Consider the following 13,466-nt stretch of genomic DNA (forward strand, 5'->3'; position numbering starts at 1 on the left):
CCCTGCTCATTTTCCCCACTCCTTTCTCCTCTTGAGCTCCATGGGTCTTTCCCTCCCGTTTTTGCTCACCCTGTCCTGCTCATTTTCCCCACTCCTTTCTCCTCTTGAGATCCATGGGTCTTTCCCTCCCGTTTTTGCTCACCCTCTCCTGCTCATTTTCCCCACTCCTTTCTCCTCTTGAGCTCCATGGGTCCCTCCCGTTTTTGCTCACCCTGTCCTGCTCATTTTCCCCACTCCTTTCTCCTCTTGAGATCCATGGGTCCCTCCTGTTTTTGCTCACCATGCCCTGCTCATTTTCCCCACTCCTTTCTCCTCTTGAGCTCCATGGGTCTTTCCCTCCCGTTTTTGCTCACCCTGTCCTGCTCATTTTCCCCACTCCTTTCTCCTCTTGAGCTCCATGGGTCTTTCCCTCCCGTTTTTGCTCACCCTGTCCTGCTCATTTTCCCCACTCCTTTCTCCTCTTGAGCTCCATGGGTCTTTCCCTCCCATTTTTGCTCACCCTGTCCTGCTCATTTTCCCCACTCCTTTCTCCTCTTGAGCTCCATGGGTCTTTCCCTCCCGTTTTTGCTCACCATGCCCTGCTCATTTTCCCTACTCCTTTCTCCTCTTGAGATCCATGGGTCCCTCCCGTTTTTGCTCACCCTGTCCTGCTCATTTTCCCCACTCCTTTCTCCTCTTGAGCTCCATGGGTCTTTCCCTCCCGTTTTTGCTCACCATGCCCTGCTCATTTTCCCTACTCCTTCCTCCTCTTGAGATCCATGGGTCCCTCCCGTTTTTGCTCACCGTGCCCTGCTCATTTTCCCCACTCCTTTCTCCTCTTGAGATCCATGGGTCCCTCCCGTTTTTGCTCACCCTGTCCTGCTCATTTTCCCCACTCCTTTCTCCTCTTGAGATCCATGGGTCCCTCCCGTTTTTGCTCACCCTGTCCTGCTCATTTTCCCTGCTCCTTTCTCCTCTTGAGATCCATGTGTCCCTCCCGTTTTTGCTCACCATCCCCTGCTCATTTTCCCCACTCCTTTCTCCTCTTGAGATCCATGGGTCTTTTCCCCAGTTTGGAAGGGGGGAGTTTGTCGCTGGGATTCAAAGCAGCACTGGCAACAATGAAGGGAATTGAGGAGCCTCAGGGAAATCCCCGCAGCTGCTCGCGTTCGTAAGGTGAAAATAGTTCGGAATAAGAGGCAAAAAAATCTTAAACACTGGGTTCGTATCATGAAAAGTTCGTATGAAGAGGGGTTCATAAGATGAGGTATCACTGTATATCTAAATATTGCAGAATACAACCCGCCCCCCCCCAAAAAATGTAAACGATTTTTAATCGATGTAATAACATCGAGTTGAATGTCTTTGAACATTAACAAAATACTGCAGCTCTGCTCCATTTTTATCTATGTTTTGCATGGATCTGAACAATGTTAGGCATTACAGATTGAAGATTTCCAGACTTGACATTCGGGAGATACTGTCATGTTTTGGATACCTTGCTGCTTTAAAGCAGGGGAGGGAGAAACTACCCAAGGAAAGCTGGTGAACTTGGATGCACCTTCCGCCTCCAGCTTTTGGTAAACAAGCAGAGACATGAACAGAGCTTCCCCAGCAAAAGACTGTATCTCAGAGGTCTGATCAGGCAGGAGGCAGGCAGACTCTGGCTGGCCAAACCACTGCATATATAACAAAGTTTTATTTCTTCTCTCTGTCTCTCTCCCGGAGTTTGAGTTACATTTTTTTGCCGTTTCCTGTGGAAAAAATGGAAGCTTTTGAAGCCTGTGTGTCTATAATATAGGCAGCTCAAACATACACAAGGCTGACACAAAAGAATGGAAAAGGAAGAGAAAGATAGAAGTAGAAGTAGAATTCTTTATTGGCCAAGTATGTTTGGACACACAAGGAATTTGTCTTTGGTGCATATGCTCTCAGTGTACTTAAAAGGAAATATACATTTGTCAAGAATCATGAGGTACAACACTTAATGGTTGTCACAGGGGTCAAATAAGCAATGAAGAAACAATCAATATTAATAAAAATCTTAGGGATACAAGCTACAAGTTACAGTCATACAGTCATAAATGGAAGGAGATGGGTGATAGGAATTATGAGAAAAAAACTAGTAGTAATAATAGTGCAGACTTGGTAAATACTTTGACAGTGTTGAGGGAATTATTTGTTTAGCAGAGTGATGGTGTTCGGGGGGAAATGTTATTGTGTCTAGTTGTCTTGGTATGCAGTGCTCTGTAGCAATGTTTTGAGGGTAGGGGTTGAAACAATTTATGTTCAGCATGCGAGGGGTCAGTAAAAAAATTTCACAGCCCTCTTTTTGACTCGTGCAGTAGGTCCTCAATGGAAGGTAGGTTTGCAGCAATTTTTTTTTCTGCAGTTTTGATTATTCTTTGAGTCTGAAGTCTTGTCGGTCTTGTTGGGTTGCAGAACCAAACCAGACAACTCCACCAGAAAAAAGAAGAACAACTCCACCCAAAAGTCTCTTAGGTCACAGGGTTCTCCAAACTTGGCAACTTTAAGACTTGTGGATTTCAATTCCCAGAATTCTCCAGCCAGCATAGCTAAGGTATTAATACTTTGAATGTGAACATCTGGAACTCCATGGGAAAGAAAGATGACATATTGGAAGAAGGAACAAGTCATGAGAAGAAAGGACATCAATCATGCAGTCTTGTCATGTTCTTCTGAAATTAGGTAAAGACAAACCAAAGAAAAAACGCGGAATTCAAAGATCGCCATGTGAAGAACAACTTTTAAATGCCATAATTCACACCCAACAAAATTATGCCTACCTAATTTTAGCAGTCTCTAAAGAAGAAAGGCTTGGAAATATTGGAAGCTCAAAGTATCAAAGGCACAAAATGCCTCAAGCACGAACCTGAAGCACGTTGGAATTCTACATAATAAAATCTACCACCACCCCAAAAGAGGCAGATGAGAAGAAAAAGTCCCTTTTTAAAAAGAGATTTGCTAATATTGTTACTCTTGTAATTTCGTATCATGTGCATTCTATGTCAAGAAAAGCATTTTGCCTGAAATATAGTATTTGCCCATCATCTGTCACTGTAATAACAAGAGTTTTCCTTTTGTAAAATGATGGAAGCCTGGGAGTGTTACCTATCAACAGGTTAGTGTAAGAAGATGGAAAAGCCATATGGAGGAATAAGGAGGACCAACAATATAGAAGGACCAAAAATTTAGTCCAAAAATGTCAAAAAAGGACCTGAGGGTAAATATCCAGGAATCTATTCAGGAAAAGTAGTAGGAAACCTCTCAAATACACACTGCTGTTTAAGCATCTAATGTTTAGTATCTAAATATCTCTTCTAATTGAAACAAATATGTCCACAGTTCAAAACCAACCAGCAAATAGAATGTGTAGACTTCAAATCCCATAATTCCTCAACCAATAGAAGGAAGATCAGAAATATACAGTACAGTACTTACAAAAGAATGTATTAACTTGCAATAAGCAGGCACCTGTGATTGTTAATATTGTTTTTGAAACCACTTATGCAAAGGCTACCAATAAGGTGAAGTTCAGACCTTACAGTCCTAAACAATCCTACTCTTTTATACGGTTCAAAAATCGATGCACTTCTGTTTGGCCTTAGTACATCTGGAAGACATACAAATTTCATGGGCTACTCATAGCCAGAACTGTTGTTTCTATTATATACTAATGACTACATATTGTGTGGACAGAAGGTTGCTTCATCCTGATGCACAGATTTGAAGGTGAATGTGTTTTACCAATTTAAGTAAAATAAGAACATAAGAACATAAGAAGAGCCATGCTGAATCAGGTGAAAGCCCAACGAGTCCAGCATTCTGTGTCACACAGTGGCCCACCAATTGTCCATGGGGATCTTGAGCAGAAAGAGAAGGCAAGACCCTCCCTTTTTCTTGATCCCCAACAAATGGTACTCAAGGGAATCCTGCCTGCCTCAACCAGCATAGAGGCGGTACATGGACATCCATTTCAATAACCACCGATACACTTGGCATCCATGAATCTGTCTAATCCTGCCTTGAAGCTATCAGGCTGACAGCTGTCACAACCTCTTCAGGAAGTGAATTCCATAAACCAACGACCCTCTGGGTGAAGAAATATTTCCCTTGATTTGTCCTCACATTTTTACCTGTGAGCTTTAGGGAGTGCCCCCTTGTCCTAGTATTGTGTGATAGAGAAAATAATAATTTTATTCTATCCACCTTTTCTATCCCATGCATGATTTTATACACTTCGATCAAGTCACCCCTTAAACACCGTCTTTCAAGGCTGAAGAGACCAAGGCGTTGCAACCTGGTATCATAAGGGAGGTGCGCCATTTCCTTGATCATTCTTGTTGCCCTTTTTTGCACCTTTTCCAGTTCCATTATATCCTAGGTGCAGTGACCAGAACTGTACACAGTACTCCAAGTGTGATCTCATGATGCTCTCAATGTTGCAAAGAATATATAGGAAGGATGAGTTAATCCATGAAAAAAATGCTGTCCTCAAAGATGGATAAGTGAGCAGAAATCAGTTGCAGAGATTCTCAGAAATAGCTTGTACATGCTTCAAGATGGGGGGGGGAGGGAAGTATTGCTTTTTTCCCCCACAAGGAAAATCTCTGCTCCAAATCTCTGCAAAGAATCTCAGACAAATGGAGTACAGTGTTCCCTCGATTTCAGCGGGGGATGCATTCCGAGACCGCCCGCAAAAGTCGAATTTCCGCACAGTAGACATGCGGAAGTAAATACACCATTTTTGGCTATGGACAATATCACAAGCCATCCCTTAACACTTTAAACCCCTAAATTACCATTTACCATTCCCTTAACAACCATTTACTCACCATTATTACTGGTACTCACCATTGAATAGTGATCCTGATATTTATAAACATAATTATTTATTAACAATAAATTTTTTTTTGTTATTTATTTGCAAAAATTATTAGTTTGGCGATGACGTATGACATCATTGGATGGAAAAAAACCGTTGTATAGGAAAAAAAACCACAAAGTATTTTTTAATTAATATTTTTTGAAAAACCGTGGTATAGGCTATCCGCGAAGTTCGAACCCGCGAAAATCGAGGGAACACTTTTTATTATTTTCAATACTACAAGAGAACAATGTTTCTAAAGGTGGGATAAAATGTGGTTAATTAGTTTGCAGTTCTAGATGCCATGCACGTGTGTTTAATTCATAATACCAACCCAACCAACGGATCCAGTTAATCATGGCTTAACATATTGAGTGCAAATACAGTCAGTATCTAGTTGGCATTCAGGAAACAAAATAATCTTACAGGGCTGATAGATGTGTAGCTCTTACCCTGTTTCCCCGAAAATAAGTCACCCCTGAAAGTAAGACATAGGAGAGGTTTCGTAGAATTGCCTAATATAAGGCATCCCCCGAAAGTAAGACGTAGGAGACGTTTCATTTTGCAGCATTCCATATACAGTGTTCCCTCGATTTTCGGGGGGGATGCGTTCCGAGACCGCCCGCGAAAGTCGAATTTCCGCAAAGTAGAGATGCGGAAGTAAATACACTATTTTTGGCTATGAACAGTATCACAAGCCTTCCCTTAACACTTTAAACCCCTAAACTGCAATTTCTCATTTCCTTAGCAACCATTTAGATTATTACTCACCATGTTTATTTATTAAAGTTTATTAAAAAAAATATTTATTAAAGGCGGACGAAAGTTGGGCAATGACATATGACATCATCGGGCGGGAAAAACCATGGTATAGGGGAAAAAACAGCAAAGTATTTTTTAATTAATATTTTTGAAAAACCGTGGTATAGCCGTTTCGCGAAGTTCGAACCCGCGAAAATCGAGGGACCACTGTATATATAACATATATTTGAAGAAGGTACATGGAAATAATGGTACGGTTGTAGTAAGAAATTCTTGATAAGATTCACAGTTTGTCTGGTTATGCTGGTTTGTGATGACAACTACTGTACAGTATATAATAAATGTTCTTTTTTTGTTGTTCAGCATTAAATCTGAATTCTTCTTTATTGAAAAAAAATAAGACATCCCTGAAAATAAGACGTAGCACATCTTTGGGAGCAAACATTAATATAAGACGCAGTCTTATTTTCGGGGAAATAGGGTATTACCTACAGCAGTGTTTCCCAACCGGTGTGCATGGTCAGGTGTGCCGCGAAGAAAGAAGCTCAGCTTCTGGTCTCGCAACTTTTTGCTGAAAGTGCGAAGAGCAAAAAGTTGTGAGACCGGAAGCTGAGCTTCCTTCTTTGCGCCTTCCAGTTTTTCCGGCAGTTGCAGCCCCCCACCCGGCTGGAGTTTTCCTGGCGGCGGCAGCAGGTGAGCTTTGGGGACTGGTGGGAGGGCGACGGCAGCGGGAGAGCGACGGCGGCGGCAGCGGCATTGGGCAGTAACCGTGGGGCGGCAGGGTAATCAGCTGTGAGGCGGAGTTCCAGAATGGAGGCACCAACGGCGGTGGCTGGACATGCTGGAATTGCGAGATTTTTTTTGTCCAAACTGTTTTTACCCTACCACCACCACCCCCGCTCAATGTTCCCCAGGATTTTGTAAATGTGAATAATGTGCCGCGACTCAAAAAAGGTTGGGAAACATTGACCTACAGGATACTGCAAGATATAATCTTTTCCCCCAAAAGCAATCCAATCATAATTAGCATGGGTAGGCAGAAAGGCAACAAATATACTCTTCATACTTTTTGTCAGGATTAAGTGACAGTTCTGTAAATACAATGTATATTCTTCAAACCCTCCCAAATCCAAACCATGGGAGGAAGCAGAATTCAGACTCTGTTAGGATCCTGTGGCTTAGGATAGTAACATTTCCAAAGAATGGACAGACGTATCCAAGTTAACCACATCATACAGTTCTCTGCTAAAAATGGATACGAAATACAGCTGTCACCAACACTTCTAGGAACATCAGACAAAAGCGGTAGGCTTCTCAAACACTATATGCAATTCTGCAACTTGACGGAATCAGGAAATCCAGCAAGTGAAGCCCAGGAAATTAGGGTACACAGAAAAATAAGTGGCAAACTTTAGAAACAATTCACTTTTAAAATTAGAATAAATTAAGGATGGTCAGTGTGTTGTATCAGCAAGGACATAAGGCCATCGGAAGCAACTATGAGAAGTAATATCACTACAACTCCATATAAAACTTCAACACAATGAATGACATCAAAGCAATCAGGTTGGTTTGAAAGGCAACCTTGAGTTCATTGGTAACAAAACCCAAACAGAATTCATGGACGTTTAAGTTAAAGACATTCTTAGTTAAAAGTTTTGATAGACAGGTGTCCACTTCATTGAAGACATCAAACCCAAGGCTTTCTAATGGCCGACGCATCTAAAAAGCTACTACTGCCATCTTCCCTTGCCATGCTGGCTGAGGATAATGGGGTTTGCAGTCTAACAGATCAGAACAGCACATTAGGTCTCAGGCTAATCAATTACTCTGGGAAATTATCAATATGCACAGCTGGTTTCACTGCCACAGGCCTAAATGCTTATTCCTGTGGATACTTAGAGTAATTACTCCACAGTAAGCCTGTACAGAGCAGCCAGCTGCATTCAACAGGGACAAGATATTATGATGCTCTCGCCTTTCTAACATCTTCCATCCAGATCCTCCTAAACCAGAGAGGTCTTCAAACTTGACAACTTTAAGACTTGTTTGTGGACTTCATCCCAGCCTCGGTGGTGCAGTGGTTAGAGTGCAGTACTGCCAGCTACTTCTGCTGATCACCAACTGCCAGCAGTTTGGCAGATCAAATCTCACCAGGCTCAAGGTTGACTCAGCCTTCCGTCCTTCCAAGGTCGGTAAAGTGAGGACCCAGATTGTTGGGGGCAATATGCTTACTCTCTGTAAACTGCTTAGAGAGGGCTGTGAAAAGGTATACAGTGGTACCTCGAGATACGAGTTTAATTCGTTCCGGACCTGGGCTCTTAAGTCGAGCAGCTCTTATCTCGAACGACTTTTCCCCATAGGAATTAATGTAAATAATTTTAATTGGTTCCAGCCCTCAAAAAACTCACAAAGTTAGTCTAAATTATGCAGAAAGACATGTTTTTAATGAAGAAATGTACATGTACATATAAATGAATAATGAAGTTTCTTTCACTTAACTTGTAAACTTTCTTAAACTTTTAAATTTACATATGTTCAACTTCTCTGCCACCCAATCCTGTAGGACAGAGGTCCCCAACCCTTTTTGCACCAGGGACCGGCTTTAAGCGATCAAGAGAGGAATGGGTGAATGAATGGACGGAGGGTGGGAAGGAAGGAAGGAAAGAGGGAAGGGACAGGAACAGAGGAAGGAAGCAAGGAAACTTATGAAAGGGGAGAGTAAGAGAGGAATGAGTGAAGGGAGGGGGGGAGGGAAGAAGGTGGGAAGGAGAAAGAAAAGAAGAAATAGAGGAAGGGAAGGTAAAAGAGAGAAAGAAAAAGAGCAAGAAAGAAAGAAAGAAAGAAAGGGGGAAGGGACAGGAACAGAGGAAGGAAGCAAGGAAACTTATGAAAGGGGAGAGTAAGAGAGGAATGAGTGAAGGGAGGGAGGGAGGGAAGAAGGTGGGAAGGAGAAAGAAAAGAAGAAATAGAGGAAGGGAAGGTAAAAGAGAGAAAGAAAAAGAGCAAGAAAGCAAGAAAGAAAGCAAGAAAGAAAGCAAGAAAGAAAGAAAGAAAGAAAGAAAGAAAGAAAGAAAGAAAGGGGGAAGGGACAGGAACAGAGGAAGGAAGCAAGGAAACTTATGAAAGGGGAGAGTAAGAGAGGAATGAGTGAAGGGAGGGAGGGAAGAAGGTGGGAAGGAGAAAGAAAAGAAGAAATAGAGGAAGGGAAGGTAAAAGAGAGAAAGAAAAAGAGCAAGAAAGAAAGCTGCAAGCACCCCCCCGAGCCCCCCAGGCCGGCTGCAACCTTTTAAAACACGCGCGCCGCTTCGCAGCTGTCTCCTGAAGCCGAACGCGGAAGTTAGCGTTTGGCTTCAGGAGACAGCTCCTTGGCGCTTGTATCTCGAATTTGGGCTTGTAAGTAGAACAAAAATATCTCTCCCCTCCCAGCTCTTATCTCGAGTTGCTCTTAAGTAGAGCAGCTCTTATGTCGGGGTTCCACTGTATAAGTCTAAATGCTATTACTATCTCCCAGAATTCTGGGAGTTGAAGTCCGCAAGTCTTAAAAGTAGCCAAGTTTGGGGACCCCTGAAAAAATGTTAGCAATAAAACAGACACCCCCTTCCTTTGCTGAGCCCGGGCATCCTTTCCCCCTCTCGTCGCTGGGGAGGGGAGGTTGAAGGGAGTACCCCAGTGATGGGCTGCCAAATTTTTTACTGTCACACTGTGGGTGTGGCTTATTTTGTGGGTGTGACTTGCTGGCCATGTGACCAGGTAGGAGTGGCTTGATAATCATGTGACTGGGGTGTCTTAAAGGTCATGTGACTGAGTGGGAGTGGCTCACTGACCAAGATAAGTTTTCAAATAGGTTCTTGGACTTCTTTTTCAGTTGATTAAGTCACATTATTTGAATAGCCACCAAAAGGACAAATGCTAGACAGCATTATTTGTTGAGGAGCACAGTAATGTTTTAAGGTTTGGTACTGAACCCACAAGGTTCATTATGACAACAGATTAGGCAAATAGCTCAATTTTCTTTAACTGCTATAAAAGATCAGTTCTAGATAATGATTAAAACAATTAGAGCATTTATGGGTTAAAAACATACTTTTTAATTATTTCCTATTTTAAAAGTAATTAAGGATCATACTAAGGTACTAGAGAAGGAAGGACAATGAAAAACTATTAAGTATTCAATAAATGCACTGTGTGTCCCGTCTCCCCCAGCAGCCCATTGCTAACTACAGTACAGTGATCCCTCGATTTTCGCGATCTCGTTCTTCGCGAAACGCTATATCGCGATTTTTCCCACCCGATGACGTCACTCTCTTCCTTCCTTTCTCATCTTTCTTTCTCTCTCTCTTTCTCTATCTTGCTTCTTCCTCTCTCACACTCTCTTCCTCCCTCTCTCATCTCTTTCTTTCCTTCTCTCTCTTTCTCTATCTCTCCCCCTCTTGCTGGCGGGCGGTGGGCGGGCGGCGGGTGGGCGGGCGAGCGGGGGAATCAGCGAGGAAGACCCAGGGAAAGTTCCTTCGGCCGCCCAGCAGCTGATCTGCTGGGCGGCCGCAGCAGCAGCGAGCAGACGAAGATCGGGGTTTCCCCGCTGCCCACGCAAAGGGGAAACCCCGATCTTCGTCTGCTCGCTGCTACTGCGCTGCCTGAGCAGATCAGCTGCTGGGCGGCCAAAGGAACCTTCCCTGGGTCTTCCCCACCGCCCACGCAAACTCCACCATCTGCGCATGCGCGGTCATGAAAAAAGGGTGCGCATGCGCAGATGGTGTTTTTACTTCCGCAACCCTACATCGCGAAAAATCGATTATCGCGAGGGGTCTTGGAACGGAACCCTAGCGATAATCGAGGGATCACTGTATAGGGCTATTGTATTTCTATTACTATATCAAGCTAACTCTTATAAGGCAGCAGAGAGATAACGAAACATTAATTGTTTCTGCCATTCAAACTGGTCGTTCAAATGTTTGTAGCCCTTCATATTGCAAAGCATTTTTCATTATCATTTTCTCTAATCCCCAAGGGCTGGTGTAAAAACATACTATTTAACTAGTTCCTATTTTAAAAGTAATTAAGGATCCTACTAAGATACCAGACTGTCTGGGGTGCCCAAACTTGGCAAGTTTCAGTCTTGTGGACTTCAACTCCCAGAATTCTCTACGCTGGCTATGCTTCTTGGAGAATCCTGGGAGTTGAAGTCCACAAGTCTTAAAGTTGCCAAGTTTGAAGACCTCAGGGCCAGAGAAGGAAGGACAATTTAAACTTACTACCCCCACTAGGTCTCCTCCCTGGCCAGCAGCTCATTACTGGACTAACCGCTCACCAGGCGCAAAGCTTGCAGACTTCTCCTTCCCACCCACCCACCCTGGCCACAACAGGTGGGCCAGCCCCACCCCTGACTCACCGCTGGCGTTCTTCCCGCAGATCAGGTGCTGGTAAGGCTGGAGCAGCCCCCACAGTTCCGAGTCGTTGTTGACCGTCTGCTCCAGAGACTCGAGTGTAAACTTCGGCGCTTCGTTAGCAGTCAGGCCGCCACCGCCGTTGGTCTCTCGCTCCTTGTTGGCGGCGGCGGCGGCAGGGGGCAGACTGGCGGCTGAGGAGGCGGCGGCGGCGCAGGTCCCGCCAGAGCCGGCGCTGGAGCCCGGGCCCCTGTGGTGCGCCTGAGCCTGTTGCGGCTGCTGAGGCGGCGGGTTGTTTTGGTGAGGGGGCTGCTGCGGCTGGTGGTGGTGAGGCGCCGAGGCGGCGAGCTGGAGGACCCGGGCGTAAACCTCGCGGAAGAGGTGCTCCAGGCAGGCGGTCAAGTAGATGGCGGCGTGCTCGTGGATGCGCACGGCCACCCGGCTGTCCACCATCCAGCGGTAGAACTTGCCCACCGAGAAGGTCAGGCCGCAGCGGCTCGACTTGCCCCGGCTGAAGCGGTCGCCGCCGCTGCCGCTCATGTTGTAGAGGGACAAGGCGCCCAGGGCGGACGCCGTGCAGCCCGAAGCCAGGCTCCAACCCAGGACGATCTCCATGGCGCTCTGGACCTCGTACTTGGTGCATTTGGCGAAGCGGAGGCTCAGCCGCTGGGCCTCCCGGGCCAGGCGGATCAACGCCCGGCTAAGCAAGGCGGAAAGTCTGGCCAGGGCGTCTTTGCAAAGGGGGCCGCCGCCTCCGCCATCGCCGCCGCCGCTGCTGCTGAGGGAACTGGCGGCGCTGCTGGAGCCGGCGGCGGGGGTCGCGCCGGGCCCTCGGGCCTCTTTGCGCTGCGGGTGGAGGAAGTGGAGGAGGGCGGCTTCCACCTCGCCGAAGCTCCAGGGAACCTCCTCAAGGTCAGGCAAGAGCCTGGAGCAGTGCTGCCCGGCGCAGTCCAGCACTTCGGAGTCTTCCACCAGGACAGTGTTGACGGTGTCGAAGCTGTTGTGCCGACTGTGCATGGAGTCAGTTAGAGGCTGCTGCTGCTCCTGCCGCCGCTGCTGGTGGTGCTGCTGCTGGTGCTGCCAGCTGTTTCCCCCATAGGGGTGAGCCGAGTGAGGGGAATCGGAACAGCAGAGGGACACGTTGGACGAGCGGAGGGAGTCGGCGGCGCCACCATAGCCCGAGTCCAGCGTCAGATCTTCCAGCGTCCTCGCCGCCGTCTTACCTCGCCGGGCCATCGCTGCACTTCATGCTGCACCGGCAGGAAACTTTAAAAAAAGAAGAGAAGAAATAAAGGCGGCGGCGGCCCGAAAGCTCCCAACTTCGCAGCTCCCACGGCGGGGCTTTGAGACTTGGAGACGCCGTTCCTCCCCGTCGAAGGCGACTTGCATGGGCAGAAGAAGCGCCACGGAACGCCCCTTGTTGAGGAAAAGCAGCCGCCGCCGTCCGTTCTCGCCCGACTCCGGCACTGCACTGCCCCGCGCGCTCTCAAGTCAGCCTGAGGGGCAGAGAAGGGGATGGGGGGGGGGAGACGGAGAGGGAGAGAGACGGGAGGCGTGGTTATGCAAAGCACTTCCAAAAAGAGAACCAATGGGAACGCTTCGGTTGTTACCTTCTGAGACTACCCCCCCCCCGGCAGCTGCGACGGCACTTTCTCCCCCCCCCCCCCCCGCCGCACAATATATACAGTACAGTATATCCGTATTTTTCTCCCGCCGGGCTCTCTCAAAATTCGTTGTTTTTCGAGACGAGCGAAAAGGGGGGGTGGATCTCGCCATCCCGGCCTGGCAGGTTTTATTTTTGTAGGGCTCTGCCGCCGGGGGGAGGGAGAGGGCGGGCCGGCCGGCGAGCGGAGGAAATCGAAAACTCTGCAAGATGCTTGTGTTGTAGTAGAATCCAAAAACCAGATCCAAAGATGCTCCAGGAAGGAGCGGTGCGGCGATTTTTTTGGTTTTTATGAAAAAATTCCAAGCTTCGAAAAGAGATTAATATAATTAATATGATTATATCATATGATACGATATATGATATATGAGATGAGATATGAGATATGATATAATGATGAGATATGATATATGATATAAGATATGAGATGAGATATGAGATGATATATGATATATATGAGACGAGATATGAGATATGATGAGATATGATATGATATATGATATAAGATATGAGATGATATATGGTATATGATATGATATGTGATATGATATATGATATGATGTTTACTTATTTATTTATGTATTTATTTATTTAATGTATTTATTTGATTTATATGCCGCCCCTCTCCAAGGGCTCTGGGTGGGGGGGAGGCTTACAACATATAAAAACAACAGTTACAATAGGTAAATCCAATTAAATTAAAAACTAAGCAAACAATCTAAAATCCCCAGATGTGTTTAAAAATACCCATTCAAACAGCAGCCATACAAACATTTGTCAGCTGATA

The 13,466-nt window shown here is 45.8% G+C and overlaps 1 protein-coding gene across 2 annotated transcripts in view; it reads right to left on the reverse strand.

Annotated features, from left to right (window-relative positions):
- Window positions 1–12,504, reverse strand: part of ABTB3 (ankyrin repeat and BTB domain containing 3) — a 264,027-nt gene extending 251,523 nt beyond the window's left edge. Inside the window, exon 1 of one of the 2 annotated variants that reach the window (XM_070756234.1) lies at window positions 11,022–12,504. In XM_070756234.1, the coding sequence (XP_070612335.1) occupies window positions 11,022–12,252 (1,231 nt within the window). In that variant the 5' untranslated portion in view covers window positions 12,253–12,504. The remainder of the gene's footprint in view (window positions 1–11,021) is intronic. The other variant, XM_070756233.1, reaches the window with a different exon arrangement.
- Window positions 12,505–13,466: the final 962 nt, after the last annotated feature.

The sequence above is a fragment of the Erythrolamprus reginae genome, chromosome 6, assembly GCF_031021105.1.
Source record: "Erythrolamprus reginae isolate rEryReg1 chromosome 6, rEryReg1.hap1, whole genome shotgun sequence".
In the NCBI taxonomy this organism is placed as follows: Eukaryota; Metazoa; Chordata; class Lepidosauria; order Squamata; family Dipsadidae; genus Erythrolamprus; species Erythrolamprus reginae.